This window comes from Haliotis cracherodii, unplaced genomic scaffold, assembly GCF_022045235.1.
Source record: "Haliotis cracherodii isolate W230 unplaced genomic scaffold, xgHalCrac1.p SCAF_3, whole genome shotgun sequence".
NCBI classification, from domain to species: Eukaryota; Metazoa; Mollusca; class Gastropoda; order Lepetellida; family Haliotidae; genus Haliotis; species Haliotis cracherodii.
In genome coordinates, this window is record NW_027266286.1 from 11211282 (window position 1) to 11232994 (window position 21713).

At 42.0% G+C, this 21713-nt stretch overlaps 1 protein-coding gene across 3 annotated transcripts in view; it reads right to left on the bottom strand.

Annotated features, from left to right (window-relative positions):
• Positions 1-21713, bottom strand: part of LOC139473784 (proline-rich protein 5-like) — a 66461-nt gene that overhangs the window by 1889 nt on the left and 42859 nt on the right. For 2 of the 3 annotated variants that reach the window (XM_071256540.1, XM_071256541.1), the window contains exons 2-9: positions 8924-9052; positions 7084-7164; positions 6281-6329; positions 4418-4475; positions 3369-3460; positions 3152-3227; positions 2366-2430; positions 1118-1280 (exon numbers count right to left, since the gene is read on the bottom strand). In XM_071256540.1, the coding sequence (XP_071112641.1) occupies positions 1118-1280; positions 2366-2430; positions 3152-3227; positions 3369-3460; positions 4418-4475; positions 6281-6329; positions 7084-7164; positions 8924-9052 (713 nt within the window). Of the gene's footprint in view, positions 1-1117; positions 1281-2365; positions 2431-3151; positions 3228-3368; positions 3461-4417; positions 4476-6280; positions 6330-7083; positions 7165-7476; positions 8475-8923; positions 9053-21713 lie in introns of those variants that run through there. The other variant, XM_071256542.1, reaches the window with a different exon arrangement.

Here is a 21713-nt window from a genome sequence, read left to right on the forward strand (position 1 = left end):
ACCCGTGTTCGGGGCTTTCACCCAAGTGGTAAGCGTCTGAGACCTGCATCACTTCGGGCTTTCCTCCTACATTAACCTGACACGCCGTGATATAACTGGCATACTGTTAAAAGCGACGTCAAAAACACAACTCACTCATTAGGGAGCACGTTGCGTCTAGGGTATTAGGTTGCATACCGTGCAACGATTTCGTCAAAATTCTGATTACTTCAAAACAAGAAGTGTTTCAGTTGTACCACAAATATATGCTGTCTAGGTATACTTCTAGGTACAAACGAGATATCAATAGTTCTACACTAAAATTGCGCATTGGTCAGCAGAACCTCATCAATGACGTCGCACTATCATTTTTATAGATGGATATGATACTGGACATTGATAGTCATATAACTAAAACCCTTCAAAGCACGAGAGTAGATGCTAAAGACGTGTGGCGTTATAGTCACTTTCTTCACTACAATGTAGTTAAAGTTTTCATTACACCTGAAGAGCCGTTGAACGGCGACAGATCTTGTGTGCAAAGAGGAGTTTTGACAACCAAGCACATCTGGACTTTCTGTGTATATGTATGTATCCACAATATACCTCGATCTACACAGTAGGGATGCGATGACACGGATCAACCAAGGCATCGAGTCTGACTACCCGATCCCGTTAGTCGCCCCTTTTGACAAGCATGTGTTGCTGAAGATCAATTCTAACCCGGATTTCACGTGGGTCATAATGGTAGTGTTTCACTACATTAATATTACTGTGATAATCCGAAAAAATCCCCAAACTGCATCCCTACACACCTACACATAAGGCTAAAAAGGAAACGTTTCCCGGGCATCGGCGCGTCACGTCGATGTTTATTGTCGGAGAAACATAAGGGCGGTCGGGTAGCCTAGTGGTTAAAGCGTTCGCTCGTCACGCCGAAGACCTGGGTTCGATTCCCGACATGGGTACAATGTGTGAAGCCCATTTCTGGTGACCCCCGCCGTGATATTGCTGGAATATTGCTAAAAGCGGCGTAAAACCATACTCACTCACTCACTCACGGAGAAACATATGTGTTTTTAATCAGCCTAATAACATGTATACCTATTAACCAAAAATCCCACTAGACGGCACTGACCTGTTGTGATTGTGACTTTCGGGGTAATCCGTGATGACGAGCGTATGACAGGTTCGGGGTTTCCCATATACAGCCCACGGAGTCCAAGATAAGGAACGATGACTCTGGCGACTAGTTTCTCCAGTTTGTAATAATTTTCTCCAGGAAATGTCTCGCATGCGCCCTGAAAGGAAAAAGCACAACTGTCAATCTGTGATAATGTCTCAAGTGTTCATAAGGTTGGTAACTCGATCCACTGTTATTGGTCAAACAGATCAATAGTCATAATACCATCAAAATTCATCGCAAAGAGTGTGGGTTTTATTAATACCTTTCTGAAGACGTCAGTAGTTTATGTAGCGGCATGCCTGCTTAATATCGGAGGAAAACAAGAAGTGACACTTGTGGTTGTCGGTCACTATATCAGTGCAACCCACGACAATGTGTGTATGTTGTTGGCAAGGGATGGTAATTGTGAGTGAGTATGGTTCTACGCCGTTTTTCCGCAAAATCCCAGCAAAATGAAAGCAGGGGACAACAGAAATGGTACCCATGTGGTAAATCGAACCCTGGTCTTCGGAGTGACGAGCGAACGCTTTAACCGCTAGGCTAACCACCACGCGGGTTGGTAATAACAAGAGTAAATCTTGGAATCACACCCATCTTAGTATTTGTTGGTTTTGCTGTTTAACGCCGCACTCAGCAATATTCCAGCTTTCTGAAGACGGTCTGTAAATATTCGAGTCAAGACGACACAATCCAGTGATTGACATTATGAGCATCGATCCACGCAATTGGGATACGATGACATGCACCAACCAAGACAGCGAGTCTGACCACCCGATCCCGTTAGTCGCCTCTCACGACAAGCACAGACGCTTTTTACGGCAAGCATGGGTTGCTGAGGACCTATTCTACCCTGGATCTTCACGGGTACCGTTCTAGTAACGAGGATAAAACCATTTACAATATTTGTAACAAACGAAGCAACATTCTCTGACGTCGTGTGTTCTTTTTGTCTTCTTTAAGAAATATTTTGTTAATCGGAAAATGTTCGGTCAAACACAGAATGACAAATTGTGCACAGTGAGCGAGTTTTCTGTCGCCTTCACATATATTCCAGACAGTGTTGATCCCGAGAACACAATACTCGTACACATGTGGAGACTCGAACCCGGTCTTTGGCATAATGGTCCAACACCTTAACCACTAAACCACCCAACGTCCCCTCTGTGGCAATGATTGCTATCACCAAGCCTGCTCACTCACCTGTAGAACTAGCAGCATCTGTCGGATAGAGGGAGGCACTTCACCGGTCAGGTTGTCCAAGGCATCTGAAAGTGGTTTATTGAAATAAATGAATATCGTGATCAGGGAGTGAATGTTGTTTTATGCCAAAGTCAGCAATATCCAGCCTATGTCACGACTGTCGGGACACAAACACGCCAAGACAGGCGGACAAGTGGTTGACAGCATGAGCAACACGTCGGGTATCGATAATGCACAATCGGCAAGGTAACACACTGTAGCGACACGATCCCTATTTCTGTCGGCTGTAATCACAAGCGTTGGACCAAGGGCTGATTGATGACTACAGAAGGGAATGCCAACTATAACTGATGGGAGGTTAGCATGAACAAATAATAGGCAGCTAGAGTATCATATATACTGCCTGTGGTACGTTTCTGGCGAAAGGTGTACCATTTAATGTGTGTGGATTCCTGCGTCAGAATTGTTCCTCAGCAAATTATGCTGGTCATAAGTGGTGACTTAGTGGATCTAGTGGTCAGGCTTGTTGATGGAGTGTCAAACTACCCAACGCCATGCTCACATTACCAATCACTGTATTGTCTCGTCCAGACTTGATAATTTACAGACCGCCGTCATATAGCGTGAATATTGATGAGTGCGGCGTTAAACAATAAAGACATACAAATACATATTATTTAATTAGAATTAATCTGTCAACGAAATCTGATAAGAATAGTCATTTTAGTACATAAATATAAGATTTGTGTATATTTAATAATTGGAAGAAGGACACAAACGCACTACCTTCGATGCTGACTTTGAGCATGACGATGTTTCTAAATTCCACTAATGTTACTTGTCGTATTGAGGCACCGGTTGTCTGTAAAGCAAGAATATGTCATTAATTATATATGGTCACAGGCACAACGACCACGAGTCGTTTATTTCTTAGATATAAACTAGATGGCGAATTAAATAAAGGTGTATCGTCACCAACATATCGGGGTATAACAGTACACACCTTGAGAGGGTAGAGCACCGCTTGGAGGTCAGGCAGGATCTCCGTGTAGAAGTAATCCCACGTGTCTCCCAGCTTCTTCAAGAGGTCAGTGCCTGGTCAAAAGGAATTATATTGAAATAAAATGTTAAGTAAGAAATATCCCCGGCCGCTTCATACCAAAAGACTTTAAAAGATGGTACTCATTGTTACCCTGCCTGCTCTCGTCATTGAGGGATTACAACAAGGACTGGTCGGCTCGGAGTCAGTATACTGTATCAGAGTGTGGTGTTCATGTTAAACTGCGGCATGGTATCTCAGTAGGCTAGCACTATAAAAATCGGACTAGTACAAGCAGCCACGCCCACACGTGCATGCATGTGGCTATATAAATACAGTAATCTTGGACGCGACGTTAAACCAAATTTCACCGCACCTGTTCGCTATGCGAGGAAGGCAATAGTATTGGGAATAAACCGCGTACAAAATACATGTCAAGGATTTGATCCAACGATAATTTCACTCTGGAGTGTGTCAGGCCAAGGATCGGGTTTCTATCCCAGGACAAAATCACTATAGAATGAAATTTAAGGGGAGTGATTTAATCCTACCACACAAGCATACACAAGGGTGCGGCGTTAAACAACAAAGAAACAAACAAACAAAACAAGAAAGTGAATGATGGCGCTTTCTTCCCGGAAAGGGACGTGTGGGAGTATAATTATGGCATGGAAATAGTCAGCCAAAAAGAAGGCTATTCTTATGCTCACACATAAGCAACCCATCTGCTAAAACCTAACTTAATGAATGACTTTGGACATCTCAATGTTGAAATACTGGAATTAGAATGATATATCAAAATTAATGTATTAGTGAGTGAGTGAGTATGGTTTTACGCCGCTTTTAGCAATATTCCAGCAATATCACGGCGGGGGACACCAGAAATGGGCTTCACATATTGTACCCATGTCAGGAATCGAACCCGGGTCTTCGGCGTGGCGAGCTAAGGCTTTTACCACTAGGCTACCCGACCGCCCCAAATGTATTAGTAACTTTGTCGAAACTTGTCTTACCTCTGTCATTCTTGATTCCTTCCCGCATGATGACCATCCCCTTCTTCAACAGCTGATCCTGCAACACAATACACGTCATTACCCACGCCAAGCAGAGTGAGTGAGTGAGTTTTTACGTCCCATCGACAATATTTCAGCCATATCGTGACGAGCGGACCGCAGAAGGAAGGCCTTAAAACAGAAGACCTTATCAGAGGAGTTTGTGAGAGAGTGGGTGAGTGAGATGGTTTTAAGCCGCTTTTAGCAATATTTTAGCACTATGACAGCGGGGGGCATGAGCATGGGTTTCGCACATTGTACCAGTGTTGGAACTGAACTCGCATCTTCACCGTAACGGGAAACGCAATACTCACTGGACTACCCCACTGCAGCTAACCAGTGAATCATTACGTAAAGAAATTCAATGTAAAAACTAACCTTCGTACTCAGTAAACCATTTACGTTGAAATATTAACAGACAATGCCCTTTGGATAGAACACAATTAAGTAGTAAACACTTTAAATTGTAATCCCCCTTAACCTTAATGGATGCCAAAAACATATGAAGCTAAACAGCTGTCCGTGCTTCATGCCTGAAGACTTGTCGCTATATATAATATGGATGCGATGCTAAATTGTAACTCACTCACACATCGCTATAAAGAAACATGTTTTTAAAAAGTTAACTAACCGCCTGTACCTTTGCTAAAACGATTATTTGATGAGTTTTTATTTAGAAATATACCTCAAGTCAACTTAAAAAAATACTTTAAAAATTAAATATTCCCCTGTTTCGTTTGGGTGATGGGGTAGCCTAGTGGTTAAGCGTTCGCTCGTCACGCCGAAGACCCGGGTTCTCTTCCAAACATGGCCATAATGTGTGAAGCCCATTTCTGGTGTGATTTTGAAGGAATAATGCTTAAAGAGGCTTAAAACCATATCCATCCTGCCCCTTTGCCCATTGGACCCGTGAAGATTCCGGGGTAGAATAGGTCTTCAGCAACCCATATACTTGCCGTAAAAGGCGACTATGCTTGTCGTAAAAGGCGACTAACGGGATCGGGTGGTCAGGCTCGCTGACTTGGTTGATACATGTCATCGATCCCAATTGCATGGATCGATGCTCATGATGTCAATCGTTGGATTGTCTGGTCCGGACTCGATTATTTACAGACCGCCGACATAGAGCTGGGATATTGCTGAGTGCGGCGTTAAACACCAAACCAACCAACCAACCTTTGGCTATTGACCAAGAAGATACGAACACAACACAAAAGATTATTATTGATCAGGCCTAAACATTATAAATGTGTGCATCATGTAACTGAATTTCCTTAACCCTGGTGAAATGAATATCCATGTATGTTTTATTGTGTTTGTGACATGCTATATATAGACATGCGTCACAAACAACAACAACGCACACTGTATGTTGTGTACAAACTAGGATATGTCAACAACGGAATTAAGATTGTTTTCTAACGGGAGCTATATTCTGACTAACTGCACAACAGAGGATCGGTTTATTAACAGAGGTAAATACAGACTGTATCACATCTCAATGACATTCTTTAGTAGAGCCTTGCTCATTGAATGGTGGAATTAAGATTTCCTCAAGCCTTCCGGAGATTTGGGTAATCCCAGCATTAACAGGGTATTCAGTGGGGAAAACCCACACGTCATACATCCGGAATTCCGCGTTGTCAATACACTGTACACCCACCTCATACGCGTATAGAAATGTGAACACTTTTCAAGCCTTTGGGATAATAGTATGCTTGAAGCCACGTGGGTGTGTATTTTGTTAAAGTATGGTGGAGTGTATATAGTCATGCTTTAGGGGTATAAGCTCACTCGGTAACGGGTAGTCTAATAATATCTCACCTTGTAATAATCTAAAATAAGCGGCCCTGCTTCTGTGCCGGCGAGGTACCTGAAAGATACATTGAAATAGTATCGATTCTGGAATATGTTTACTCCGTGAACTGAAAGTAGGTTATGTTTTATAATTGATTTCTCCCGCTTCACTCCCTGCTCCGCTCCCTGTCGCTCTCAGTGACAAGCCACACGAAGTCAATACATTAACTTACAAAGACGTACATGTACTCTTACCTCCACAACAACGCCTCGCCTGGGGCCGTTCTCGTGTGTCAAAACATCACTGTGTGTGGCTACGTGCACAACATCATCAACTAGGGTCAGGGTCATACCGTCTTCAAGCTAGTTTCCACATTATTTTTTCGATTTTAAGCGAATAATATTGATTATGAGCAAGATCAATATATTAGCAGGATTGGCACCAATAAATCGATTACTAGTATTCGGAGGAAACATGTTTACCAGCTTGTGGCTGGCAAACCTATGAAATTTATTATTGTCTTTTTATGAGAATTGTCGGCATTTGGTGGAGATTAAAGGTTATTGAATCTTTTCGCAGAGTATCCTAACAACGAACAATATTGTGATAGCGGGGTAGCCTGAATTTACAGTCAACGTACGAGGGGTGGTGTAGGGCGCACACCCTCCTTTGGAAGAATAATACGAATTCTTATCTAAAAAGCGATTCCCGAATTATTTCCTTAAAAATTTAAAAAAAGAAAAAAGTATCCTATGTCAAAAAGCTGTAGATCCCTCCTTTCCCTAAAATCCTGTATCCGCGCTTGAGTTCACCATCACACGACACGTACCTGACATTCTCTTGCAATGTGCCCAGTTCGTTTTCTTTCAGCTTCTTTCTTTGGAAGAGTTGAATAATGGCGGCCTGGATGCTGTAATAAACGAAATACCATTTATTTGCCAGATAGAAATCAGTTTTTAAATTGCAGCGGTGGCGATCAAACGTGCAGATGTCCTGAAATCCCGGGTTTGACTCCTTGGTAACCCACCACCGTGAGATTGCTAGCATATTGCTAAAACGGCGTAAAACCATTCTCACTCACACACAATATAATAGAGACCAATGAATTTATAAGAAACCAAAATGACGAAAACATTATTGTTTTCCATACCAGTGTGTTTTCATACAAACACTATGAAAAATAAAATCGTTTTTTTATGAATATTATTTCAAATATACATACCTGTTCTGAATTAATTGATCTCGTTTTCTCTGCCCTATCATAATCCATTTCAAGCGAGACATTCGTTTAAGAAGCATGTTAATTTCCTTCCTGTCAATGCGTAGAACCACGACGCTCCTTCACAACTCCCTTTGTCACTGACTTGTAAACAACCTTGAATTCCGTGTTAATAAAACCGATCTCCAGAACGTTACATCCACACTTCGCACCGTTTCATCATTATTCGAAATCCTTTCTTATCTCGTCAGTTTTCTATGTCACCTTTTTTCCTGGCAGTTACGGTGAAATGAGATAACCCAATTTGAATTAAATATAGATAACGTTAAATCACGTTCGTAACAGCTGAAACACGTATGCCTCGTGCCGATGACAGAATTTCCGTGTTCTGATATCGTGTACATCCACTGAAACACTGTCTCGAAAGCAAATTGATCCAGTGATTGACTCGACGTCATTTATAGGCTTGGACAAGATTCACAAGCCATTCAATCACAACCTGGTAGCGCACAGTGTCAATAACAGAAAACAAGCCACGCTGCGTCGCTCCGTCATTGAGTGCGCGATGTGAGAGATGTTTTTCTTCTTTCAGAATACACGCTGCGGCAAAATACGCTACACAAACAACCGTCGATACACGTTATTATAAATGCTTGTCATCGTTACAAGCCAATCAGCTTGGCTCACGTGGAGTTGATACAAATATGTCCGGGTAACAATTGCCTATGACACAACGAGGGATATAAATGTTATGTTGAAATCCTTAACTTAAATTAAATGCAAGCCCTCCTTTTCACATCGCGTTGCGTAGATACTTTCCTTCGCGTCTAATCTTAATGAGTCCCAGGAGGGGTGGGTGGTGTCACTGGCTGACGAATCCGTGACACACAAGGAAGGCGTTGTAAACATATCCTTAGCTGCTTAATGACTAGTTAGCCACATGTGAGGTTGGACATCGGCACTAGCAACAGTGGTGTAACGCAAGCGGAAATGGACCTGGTTGGTTGTGTAACCGCAACTTATGTCACTAATACGTCTGTGTTATGGAGATGGGTTAGGGGAGTGTCGTGTGTGGGGGGGCTGGGGTAGGGGTCGTGTAGGGCAATGAATTAGACTAAAATCTAGTCTCTGAAATGAACATATCGTACATAAAAACAGTTGTTCAGTTATCTTAATAAAAATATAATAAAAAGGAGCCCAGTGACTCTTCATTTTCAGACTTGCCAAACATTATAGACTTGCATGGGCTGTATTTGATATATATTTGTATCAGGGTCTGTAAGACAGACTAGGCAATGAATAGACACATCTGTAAGAGCCCGGGACATGGCTTGGGGGTGGTGATGGGGGTAGGGTGGGGTGTGTGGTGGGGGGTACTGTAAACAGCTGTGAGGATATGTCATTCATTCATTCATTCATTCATTCATTCTGAACACGAAACAAGATTTACCTTTCGAGAAGTTGCTGTCTGTTGGAAGCGTCGGACGGTGACCCTACCCCCAGCCCCGGGATAGTCGACCCCCTCCGCGCACCCCGGGGGAGGAGACGGGAACCAATGTCCACATTGGCAAGGCTGTGCCTGAAACACAATGAATGCATTTTATACGACTGGACTATTCCAACACCAACACGAACTTCGTATATTTTGCCCACGTTGGGAATCAAACCCACTTCGTTGTCCTAACGAGACAATGCTTTACCACCAAACGAACCCGGTGCCTAATCGCCCCTACGGAAAACGTTAACACAGAAGGCCAATAAGTATTGATGAACACACATTTACCTGTACCTGAAAACTACTGCCTAAACGTACGGAAAACTTCCATAATTCCATTATCCTTTGAATAACAGTGATTCATAAACACATACTTTCCACACATTCAGAGCCGTACAATCGACTATATTTAGTATAGATTTCGAATGATCACAGAAAGGGTTTGTAGATTTTATTTATGATATTTATTTATACTGTTATCAAATTATTTTATGAAGATAAGCTAACTCAGTTGGTTTTGAACCACTATTCAACACATACGCTGTTTCCCCATCAGGAAAAAATATACACTTGACCATATCAGTACGTCATATGACCTTGATTGAAAACAACAGCAGCGAGCAAAATAATCTCATGTTCCACGCTGACACGGTATGTATACGATTGCTAGCAACATGCGTCAGTTGTAAATTTCTGACAAAAAATGTATGCGTGCGTGCTTTTAAATATACAGTCAGTTTGGGTTACTGAAAGCAAAATATTTGGACATGCCAAAGTGAATGAGGGATTGAGTGAGCGGCAGTCTGTAATATGATATCCTCATCACTGAACACGGCATACCAACTGTTGAACGTTTATCGAATGATCATGTTGTTTTATGCCATAGTCGGCAATATGCCAGCAATATCAGGGCGGCCTGTTGTAAATAATCAAGTCTTGGAGTGAGTATTGTTTTACGCCGCTTTTAGCAATATTCTGGCAATATCACGGCGGGGGACACCAGAAATGGGCTTCACACATTGTACCCATGTCGGGTATCGAACCCGTGTCATCGGCGTGACGAGCGAACGCTTTAACCACTAGGCTACCCGACCGCCCCATCAAGTCTTGGAACAGCAAATCAGTGGTTGATAGTACGAGCACGACCCAATACTAATATTGATTATACACAATCACACATTTTGCATTTGAATACTCACATGACACTGAGAGCGTGAGTGAGTTGGGTTTAACGCCGCTTTGAACAGTAATCCAGTTATATCACGGCGAGTCAGCTTAATGTGGGAGGAAAGCCCGAAGTAAAACCCACGAGCAAAGTATGGTGCTGACAAACCTAGAAACGTAATCGGGGCGAACCAGGATTCGAACCCACGACCATAGGTTTCTGGCGTGCAAATCGACATACCGCGTGACACGAACTGCTATAGCTAGAACTACCAATTTACCTAATATCGCCCTTAAAACAAAATGAACACTGTTGTATGGAGACCAGTATCGTAACTAAAACAGCATAGCATCGGAAACAAATAGCACCAGTGCCACCAGACTAAAACGGAAGAATTTCATCGTTGGTCATTTCTCCAAGTTTGAACTCGTTTATCGAACAATGCCCAGCTGATCAAATCGCGTTTGATGCATTTCGTAACGAAATGAATATAGTTACACAATGCAATCAGACACCCTTCTTGATGATCCGAATATTTAAACACATAACATTAAGATGAGTACCAACACTACCTGTTCATGTATAACCCAGCGTGAAATGTACGCAGAGCAGCGCGTGAGGAGATATTTACACGGGATCCGCTGTCAGATCACCGCAAAGTGCGGCGCTCCAGATATGATACGCACATTGGACTTGATACGTTATCAAGTCTCCCTATCATCAGTTCAGCACAGGTCACACCCGACCTTTATACAATATCGCCCTTAAAACAAAATGAACACTGTTGTATGGAGACCAGTATCGTAACTAAAACAGCATAGCATCGGAAACAAATAGCACCAGTGCCACCAGACTAAAACGGAAGAATTTCATCGTTGGTCATTTCTCCAAGTTTGAACTCGTTTATCGAACAATGCCCAGCTGATCAAATCGCGTTTGATGCATTTCGTAACGAAATGAATATAGTTACACAATGCAATCAGACACCCTTCTTGATGATCCGAATATTTAAACACATAACATTAAGATGAGTACCAACACTACCTGTTCATGTATAACCCAGCGTGAAATGTACGCAGAGCAGCGCGTGAGGAGATATTTACACGGGATCCGCTGTCAGATCACCGCAAAGTGCGGCGCTCCAGATATGATACGCACATTGGACTTGATACGTTATCAAGTCTCCGTTCATCAGTTCAGCACAGGTCACACCCGACCTTTACACAAGAGGTCAAAAGAAATGGTCAGTAACTATACTGCCGAAAATACATTAAAGAACACCTGAATTTTAGAAATGGCTGTCGTCAATCTGTTAACTATAGCCATATACAAAGTCGTAGACTAAAATCTAGTATCTGAAATGAACATATCGTACAGAAAAAAACAGTTGTTCAGTTATCTTAATAAAAATATAGTTAAAGGAGCCCAGTGACTCTCTTCGATACTGCAGTGATCTAGACTTGCCAAACATTATAGACTTGCATGGGCTGTATTTGATATATTTGCATCAGGGTCTGTAAGACAGACTAACAAAGTCGCCATGCCAGATTAACTATAGGCATATGAAAAAGGGGTTTTCCTTGATTTCTTTTGAGTAGTATAAATTAGTGGGTGATTGTGTTGAGCTTAACGCTGCTTTGGGGTGTGGGCGGGAGCCTTTATCATACGACCCAGCTCTACTTATTTCTAGACTTATCAAAGTTTTATGAATAATCCAATCAATCCTGTCGCTGGATTCTTATTAGTAATGTTGGTAAATTATTTTCATTTAACGATGTTAAAAAATCACTTAATCCTTCAACGTATTTCTCAACCCGGTGATATTCATATTTACAGAGGTGAGGTGAGGTGAGGTGAGGTGAGGTGAGGTGAGGTTTAACGTCGCGTCCACTAATATAGCGATGTGCATGAACAAGTGTGTGTATGTGACTGTTTGTACCTGTCCAGACTAATGCCGATTTTACAGTGCTAGCCCACTGAGATACAGTGCCGCAGTTGTAACATGAATACCCCACTCAGTCACAATATACTGACCCCGAGCCGACCAGTCCTTCTTTTAGCCCCTTAATGCCGAGCGCCAGGCAGGGTAAAACAAGTACAGCCTTTTAACGTCTTTTGGTACGGCGCGGCCGGTGATCGAACGGATACTATTTAGAAATATTGATATATCGGAAAACAATTAGCAAAATAAAAGTCAGCTTATTGTTACTTTTTGTTGAAAACATGTCACAAGCTTACTTCTAAACATCAACATGATGAGAGTGCGTAAACATGAGAAGGGGAGGACGCGGATGAACTTCTAGATACGAGCATCTGGCTTTATCTGAAGAGGTCATCTTTATGTCTACATGGAATGTGCATAGTCAAGACGCATATCGACATGGTCTTCACAAAGTCTCCATTGTTAGAGTGTGAACATTGTATTCGTCCTTTCAGAGTAAATGATTATTCTAATTATAATATCTGCATCACTTCTGCACCAAACTGCATCACGGTACTGGAACGTACGTGCACTTACAAATCGCTGCCCGCCACAACATTCCTTGCACTTGAAGCCAGGATAACGAGTGCTCCATCTTGGCTACTTAAAACCAAGAGTGAGCTGGGAGTGGGAAACACGTCCCTTTTAAGACGGAGCCTTTGTACCAACTTTTTCTTCACAAACTCCGGCGTTCGGATATCTTCCATTTTATCTTAAAGTGTGACTACAGTTTCCGCCTCCCTCTTGTCTTCTCTAAACACGTGACGAATAAACGAGGTTTTCACATGCTTTCACAGGTAGAACTGCAGGTGTGGGTAATTTTGTTTCCCTGGTGATTATTGCTTAGCAACAACTATTAAAAGACTCGGGGATTCAATTACGTCATCTTGGCTTTTATGTTAATTATGTGTTCCACGCTAACACCGGAGCCAGGTGTTTTCAGTTGGAAGTCGGATGTAGAATAAATCAAGAATTCACCCGAATTTATTTTAATTGCATCTGTTTCCGGAGTGGTAGCAACAGTGTTTATTTATGTATCACGCGCATGGACACAGAACACGGTCAAGAAAGAAATATGTACGTTCAGCCATAAGAGCTGTAGTTACCGTATACCCTCATATGTGCATCGTTTGAAATACTGCTTCCTTCTTGGTCGCATACTTTCAAATATGAATCCTTTTTAAATGGAATTCAACTTTGAATAAGGATGGCAGATCGGAAAAAATAACAAATGCAGATCAGGGTCAGAATTGGTCTTCAGTAACCCATGCTTGGCGTTCTTTATAGACCGCCGGCATATTACTCGATTATTTACAGACCGCTGTCATATAGCTGGAATATTGCTGAGTGCGGCGTTAAACAACAAACCAACCAACCGACCAAATGATATTACTGGAATATTGCTGTGCGGCTTTAAATAACAAGCACTCACCCATTCGTAAACAAAAACCAGTACAATCATCACAGTAATATTCCGGCACCGCGAATCCCCCAATGGTTCATGTTTTCGATCTAGAATGGTTATTCAAAGTTCACTTCCAGTTAAATAAAGGAAGAGATTCACACACACACACACACACACACACACACACACACACACACACACACACACACACTCCAGTGTAACCCAACGCAGCAAGCTGTGATTACGTAGATGTTATGTAAGCACCCCTGTACCAAAGTGAACTCTTCCTAACTGAAAACACTAAAACGGATTATGTGAGTATATCAGATAGAAATATGACATCAAACCACATGCAGTAAACCTTTACTATACTTTGTGAAAAGTTTCTTTCGCACTGAAAACAGGACGGAGTAACTCAAGTGTGTGACAACCAGAAGACAGGCAGGTGCGAGTTACCTCCCTTCCTCCACTCAACACGACAAAATGAAGCGGACGGCAAATACTTGCAAGGGGTTGACTTGCAAGACGTCATCACCAGCGACCACTGCCAGCTTACAACTTATCTATAAAGTACAACAGCAGAGCCAAGAAAAAAATAAAAATAAATAAATTAAGCCGATGGAAAGGGTGAACCCATTGTAGAAAGTAATAGCGTACATGTATTACGAATTACGCCATATGAACAGAGAAGTGAAGACGAAGACTATGCCTTGCTCAACCTGGCGATATACGTCGACATTTCAGTCCTTTATAACGTCTGATTTAAGTCGCGCAGGCGACCATTGAGTGATAGCGTGAGCATCGGGGTTGCCCTTGGGTACGATTGTACACTAAATCAGCCAGGTGACAGACGAAATGGGAGTCATCAATGTATCACCCATACACGTTTCCACCTACCCTCCACACGATCTATGCTCACTGGATACTCCCCATAGTCAATGACACTGGAACTTGATATGCAATTATTTATAATATTCCTCTTAATGAAAATTATCAGACAATAGTACGGTGCCCCATAACGGACATGGAGTCTGTTTTTCAATATTTTGATATTTCACTTACTGTTATCGTAACCTTTTGCAAATTAACACGATTTGTCATAAATATGTGATAAATCATGTACATAATGAATCGCTAAAAATGAAGCGAAAATGAAAATTCAGAAAGTATTTCCACCGCGGTGTAGATAGTTTTCTCCGCGGTTGAAATATTATCAACGCGGTGGAAATACTTTTCTGTGTTTTCATTTTAGTTTTTGTCATTTTCGCTTTTGCTTTTGACATTTTCGTTTTGTTTTTGACATTTTCATTTTTTATCTTTTGACCTTTTCGTTTTTGTTTTTGACATTTTCATTTTAGTTTTTGACATTTTCGCTTCACATTTTAGCGATTCAATAGCTACTTGAAAGTACATTTTCCATGTTTTCGGTTGTTTTAAAACACGATTTATCACATATTTGTATGACAAGTTATGTTAATAAGTAAGTGAAATATCAAAATATTGAAAAACAGACTCCATGTCCCCTATGGGGCACCGTACAATCGTAATGTACGACATAGATATAACTGTTCAAACATACACGTGAAACTTTCTGAAGCGGGCTTGGGAGCGACGTATTTATTCGGATTTAGAAAGAGAGATATAGCAGGAACTACGTCCCTTGATGACCGAATATGCACTTCGGAGATGAAGAACCGACAGAAAATCTGATAAAGCAGTTATTTAAAGTATTACACAAATCCGTTGCCCGTATCTACGATGTTAACACAAAAATTGGAAGAAGTATCATTGCTAATCTTTGATAAAATACGCAATCCTATTTTTTAATTTCCTTCACTGTGGAGGAAAAAAACACATGCACGTCGGTCAATCGCAGGAAGTGTGAAATCGGGAACATTTAAAAGAGACAGGTCAGGTCAATCTGCATATATTATAAAGGAGTATGACATGGAGAGAGACCCGTTAAGATCCGGGGTACAAGAGGTCTTCAGCAACCCATGCTTGCCGTCAGAGGCGACTATGCTTGTCGTAAGAGGCGACTAACAGGATCGGGTGGTCAGACTCGCTGACTTAGTTGATGCATGTCATCGTATCCCAATTGCGTGGATCGATACTCATGACATCAATCACTGGATTGCCTGGTCCAGACTTGATTATTTACAGATCGCTGTCATATAGCTGGAATATTGCTGAGTGCGGCGTTTAACACCAAACAAACAAACAAACACTGAGAGACACCATATGTAAAACAAAAAACAACAGTTGTTTGACGCTGAATCTTGTGATATCAATGATAAATAAATAAATTTCTCAGTACAGATTGAGAACCAACTGTAAGCACAAAGTACAGAAAATGTGTGCAATCACTGCACGAATGCCCAAAGCCTACTTCCTCAGCTGATAACGCCTGATTTACCTAATTCCGTTGGCAATTGGAGCCAAGCCTCCTATCTCAGTTGTCATGGAGAATGAAAAAAGCATTTTTCGAGAGCCCCTCGTCGACCACATTACAATCTCCCCAGTCTCCTAAGGGGGATCACTCAAGTAGCTAAATCACCGTCAATGGCTAGTTATCACCTAGACAGGACTTCCATTTGCGAGGAGCGCAGAGAGCATCACGACACTCAACGTAACAACTCGCTCCATGTATTTACGTTGAAAGGGTTTTAATAGCCTTTGACCATACTTTACCGTCAATAACTTGCCACAACACACGTCACCCCTGTCAACGATGAGAATGCCACGTGAGGTTTGTGACAGCTCTTTGATGCAGTACTATGTAAGGATGGCCAAAGAAAATAGAAGAAATACCCGTTTCATATACAGTGAAACTCAATTAATCCCGTCGGTACCATTTACAATGTAATCGTCCGGGTTAACAATATTGATCCGGATTATCGTACGGCTACATTGCAATGTCCATATACAGTGATCCATTAATCCCGCCAAGCTCCTTGTGCTCCATGTTGAGTAACATATTTCTGTGTTCACACACCAGGGGTAAACAAAATTATACATATATAGTGAGTGAGTGAGTGAGTTTGGTTTTACGCCGCTTTTAGCAGTATTCCAGCAATATCACGGCGGGGGACACCAGAAATGGGCTTCACACTTTGTACCCACGTCGGGAATCGAACCCGGGTCTTCGGCGTGACGAGCGAACGCTTTAACCACTAGACTACCCGACCGCCCCCATATATAGTGAGAACTCGTTAACACGGAAAGTACAATTCAAAGTGAAATTGTCCGGATGAGCAAATTTAGGAATTAAAGAATTACATTTTGATTGTCTGGTCCAGAGTCGATAACTTACCGCCGTCAAATAGCTTGAATTGCCGGGCGCAGCGTTAAACAACAAACCAACCAACATAAAATATGGTCAAGAAGTAATACATCAGTAGTATATTATGCAGATATGTTTCCGAACAGTCCCCCGGAAAGTCGAGTGTCCGGAATAACGGAGGCCACAATAAAGGGCTTTTGCTGAATATATACGATTCCGGATTAACGGGGTTCTACTCTGTATGAGCTGGCCTCCCTATACTGTGGATATGGTCAGCGTGGAGAAGACACATACAATGTACTGCAAGGGTCGCATTGTCTATGCTAATTACAGCCACTGCGTGATACATGGAAACTAATCTCACCTCTTCAAATCTCTGCTTAAAGGCTAGGGTGAAAACGTCACACTATGTCAATGATGATCAGTGATCGTTCAGGTGAGGTGAGGTGAGGTGAGGTGGGGTTTAACGCCGCATCCAAGATTATTGCACTTATATAGCGACGTGCATGTACGTGAGTGTATTTGTATGTCTGCTTGTACTAGTCCGGACGGACGCTCTACCACTAGACCACGGAGGCGACACGTAAGGATTAGTCGCATACCATATAGCCACATAGGCTGGGGTGGAGAGTTGGTATTGCATGGTTATCAAGAAATCCGCAATGGTAAAACCTGAAATCCGCACTGATATTGTCCGCACCGGTTAGTCAGGAATTCGCACTGATATTACCAGGAATCCGCACTGGTACAACAAGGAATCCGCACCCGGTAGTACCAGGAATTCGCACTGGTAGCACCCGGAATCCACAATGGTACTATCGGGAATCCGCACTGGTACTATCGGGAATCCGCACTGGTACTACCAGGAATCCGCACTGGTACTACCGGGAATCCGCACTGGTACTACCGGGAATCCACACTGGTACTACCAGGAATCCGCACTGGTACTTTCGGGAATCCACAATGGTACAATCAGGTATCCGCACTGGTACTACCAGGAATCTGCACTGGTACTATCGGGAATCCACAATGGTACTATCGGGAATCCGCACCGGTTCTACCAGGTATCTGCACTGGTACTATCGCGAATCCACAATGGTACTACCAGGAATTCATGACTTCTGATCGTATCCGGACGGCGTTGATCGTTGTTCATGATATCAATCACTGGATTTTCGATTATTTACAGGAGGGTCGGTCTGGTAGCCTATTGGTTAAAGCGTTCGCTCGTCACGCCGAAGACCTGGGTTCGATTCCCGACAGGGGTACAATGAGTGAAGCCCATTTCTAATGTCCCCCGCCGTGATCTTGTTGTAATATTGCAAAAAGCGGCGTAAAACCATAATCACTCGCTCAATATTTACAGGCCGCCGAGATATAGATGGCCCATTGCCGAGGACAAACAACAAACAAATCTTATCTCAAGTGGCACCCAGTAATACCTGTATCAGAACACCTGTAAACAATCTTATCTTGGTCAGACAACCCAGTGATTAATATTATGAGCGTTCTTGCTAGTGCTCCGAATCATTTTCACAATACAAACGGGATTTGCATCAGGGAGAACGTTAGCTCAAGGGTCTTTGCGATTCAATTTACAATCTATCACAATTTGATATAAACGTCGTTAATTACCTGCTATTTATTACCTCCCGATAACGCCACTATTGACACATTCAATCCCGTTTGATAACCGCTCCTCACAAGCTAAGTAGCCTGCTGTGTTCTGATCGATTTATTCTTTGTTTCCAACATACTAACAGTTAGACTGACAAGGTGAAATGTGTACCATTACGTATTATCTATCTTATGGTGATTTTATCTCCTTAGCTCTACCCAGCAACCTAAAATACAAACATCCCTACCCATGTAACCTGTCCAATTTTATTCTGTATCTAACCAGCAAAGGGGAGATAACTCATGTTTCTTTTGTTATACTGGACCTTGCAACCCACAAAACATAATTATCTAAAACAACCTTGTTGCGTGGGTTTTCACAATCTTATCCCGACCCGTTCAGTTATCAACTTTACAGATCACTTCTACATGTTGAAATATCTATGATATTGCTCCTTATTTAAGAATATGTTAATCTTGATTTAGAGGGGCGGTCGGGTAGCCTAGTGGTTAAAGCGTTTGCTCGTCACGCCGAAGACCCGGGTTCGATTCCCGACATGGGTACAATGTGTGAAGCCCATTTCTGGTGTCCCCCGCCGTGATATTGCTGGAATATTTTGCTAAAAGCGGCGTAAAACCATACTCACTCACTCACTCACTGATTTAGATTTGGCAGATTCAAACTTATGGCTGACATTGGCAGATATTAGATAGACAGACCTATTTCAGGATGTCTTAATGTTAACTGCAAATTAAACAACTGTAGTAATGTGAGATCAATTCCGTGTTTTATTTTTTTAGGCCTACACCACTGTAAAGCGTCGATATTTGAGTAGCTAATCAAGGTACACGACTTCACGGCCGCTTTTAGAAACCTATTGAAAACTGATTATTTGGAATGTATTCATAAAATATACATGCATTAATAAAGTGTTGAAAATAAGGAATTGTGATATTTTTTTCTTTGAGAGATAAATATTGTAATATCCTCATGCAGGTTTGTTTGTTTGTTTGTTGTTTTACGCCGCACTCAACAATATTCCAGCTACATGACGGCGGTCTGTAAATAATCGAGTCTGGACCAGAGAATCCAGTGATTAATATCATGAGCATCGATCCATGCAATTGGGATCGAGAACATGCATCAACCAAGTCAGCGAGCCTGACCACCCGATCCCGTTAGTCGCCTCTTACGTCAAGCATAGTCGCCTTTTACGGCAAGCATGGGTTGCTGAAGACCTATTCTAACCCGGAATCTTCACGGGTCAACTGTTGTATGATTGTGTTTTTGTCGGTCTGTAATCAGTTGAGTAAGATTGGTGTACGCTGTAACATAACATGGCGTGTCAGCTTAAAGTTGGGGGAACGCCCAAAGCTGCCCAGAGTGAAGATGTTATTGAGACTCATATGTCTAGCTCTAGCCGACAACAGTTTATAATCGTGTGGGATTTGAACCCTTTATCAGCGGCTCCTGACACACATTAGGGACATATCTCTGCACACCTAATTGAGACGGGTTTTCTTAAACACCCGAGCTTCTCTCAGTTAAAAAAACCCCCAGTCCACATCTGTCTGATGGGCAACGGGGAAACTGAGCAGATTAGAAACGAATATCTTCGTCGAATATAGGGGGTAAACATGATTTAATTTCATTCTTGTCTGTTAATTTCATATCAACAATGAAATAGTGATCATTCCTTAATTTTCATTTAATGCAAATCATGACAACATGAACTCACACGTACGTCACTTTCAGCAATATGTTCAACGTGTTAGGGGACCACCTAACCAACAGGTCAGCCTAATAAGACTTAATACACTGGCCACGTTATTAATGGTGTCGCTGTATTTCTACTATCATTATACATCAAGTCAAGAAAACTACGTCACATGCGCGACGAGAAGCCCAGCCATGTTGGTGGACAAATTATTCACTAATGGTATCATATATAAGGCAACTTCAGAGTAAAATACCATTTTACGCGTAAAATGTTTTTCATGTTGCACTATAAAAAAAACATGTATTAATTGCGATGTATCATCAGCGACACATAAGCACTGGCTTGAGAGAGGGCCTTGTTCCAACGGACAATATTTGAAGGGTCTGTCTGTACTGTCTTTTCCGACGTCCGCGCTTCGGAATGTGGAATACAACGCCTTTGCCAGAGAACGATTATCCGCCGAAACAGATTCCATTGCAAGGCAAAATAGTGGTGACAATTGTATGAATGGATCACTCCTGCCATGCGACGGCGGCCTAGGCCTGTAACCATTGATCATGTCCAGAACCAATGACGTTTTCTACAGACTTGTTAATATAGATGGTTTCATCTTCACGACGAAAATGTGCTTGCTTCTGTGCTGTACCGATCCCAACATACGCGTGCTTCTCCATATGTTTTCTAACTGGTTACTTCTGAGCTTCATAAAACATATCATTGAAACTATTTCCCTCGAGCTAATTCTAGATGATAATCAACAATGTGCATAACTAGCCCTGGGTTTGATATGACCTATCGAAATAGTCAGGTATTCAGAATAGCCTCGAAACAGCAACCGTATTGGATGATTCTGGAACATATATGCACCGGAACGACCTCGCGAAAAAGACACAGTGACTGCAATTCAAATCAAGACCCTAGATTAGTATTGACATGGCATCGACATGTTGAAGTCCCATTTCTTGGGCAGATCCAAATCTCATTTGTTTGCCAATCTTATCCTTTTAAAGGTCAAACGGGAAACAGTGGAGACTCATTTGTAGGTTATGAGATCCATGGCTCGATATTAACACCAACTGAATGTGAAATCCCAGGTAATACAACGGCATCTGTTGTGAGGGACGATAGCCGACTTTCGTGTGTGGGATTACAGCCAACACATTCAGAAAACAAGTATCATATTTTCTGCGTCATGCTAATTCATGGAATGCGTCGTAATAACCCCATTTCTTACCACGCGCTGTGCATTAAAGGCCACAGAACTGTAGGATCATCACGATATGAACCGTTCACAACCCAGGACATTATTTACAATTCAGCGTCTTACGTATACCTAATCGATGGCAAGGACATCAGGTTAACTACTTAGATTCCGGTGTTGGTAGTAGCTTCGTGATAGCAGACAGTTCTCGGTATCCAACTTCGTGTTATCAGGTGTACTGCATCTGTCACTCTTGTGTCGAACACCGTAATTTCGACATTTTGCATTTCTCGACGTTTGTTTATTTTCCATATATCTACAATGGTATCTAAACAGTGGAATGTACAACTAAAATATGATGCTAGTGTCTAC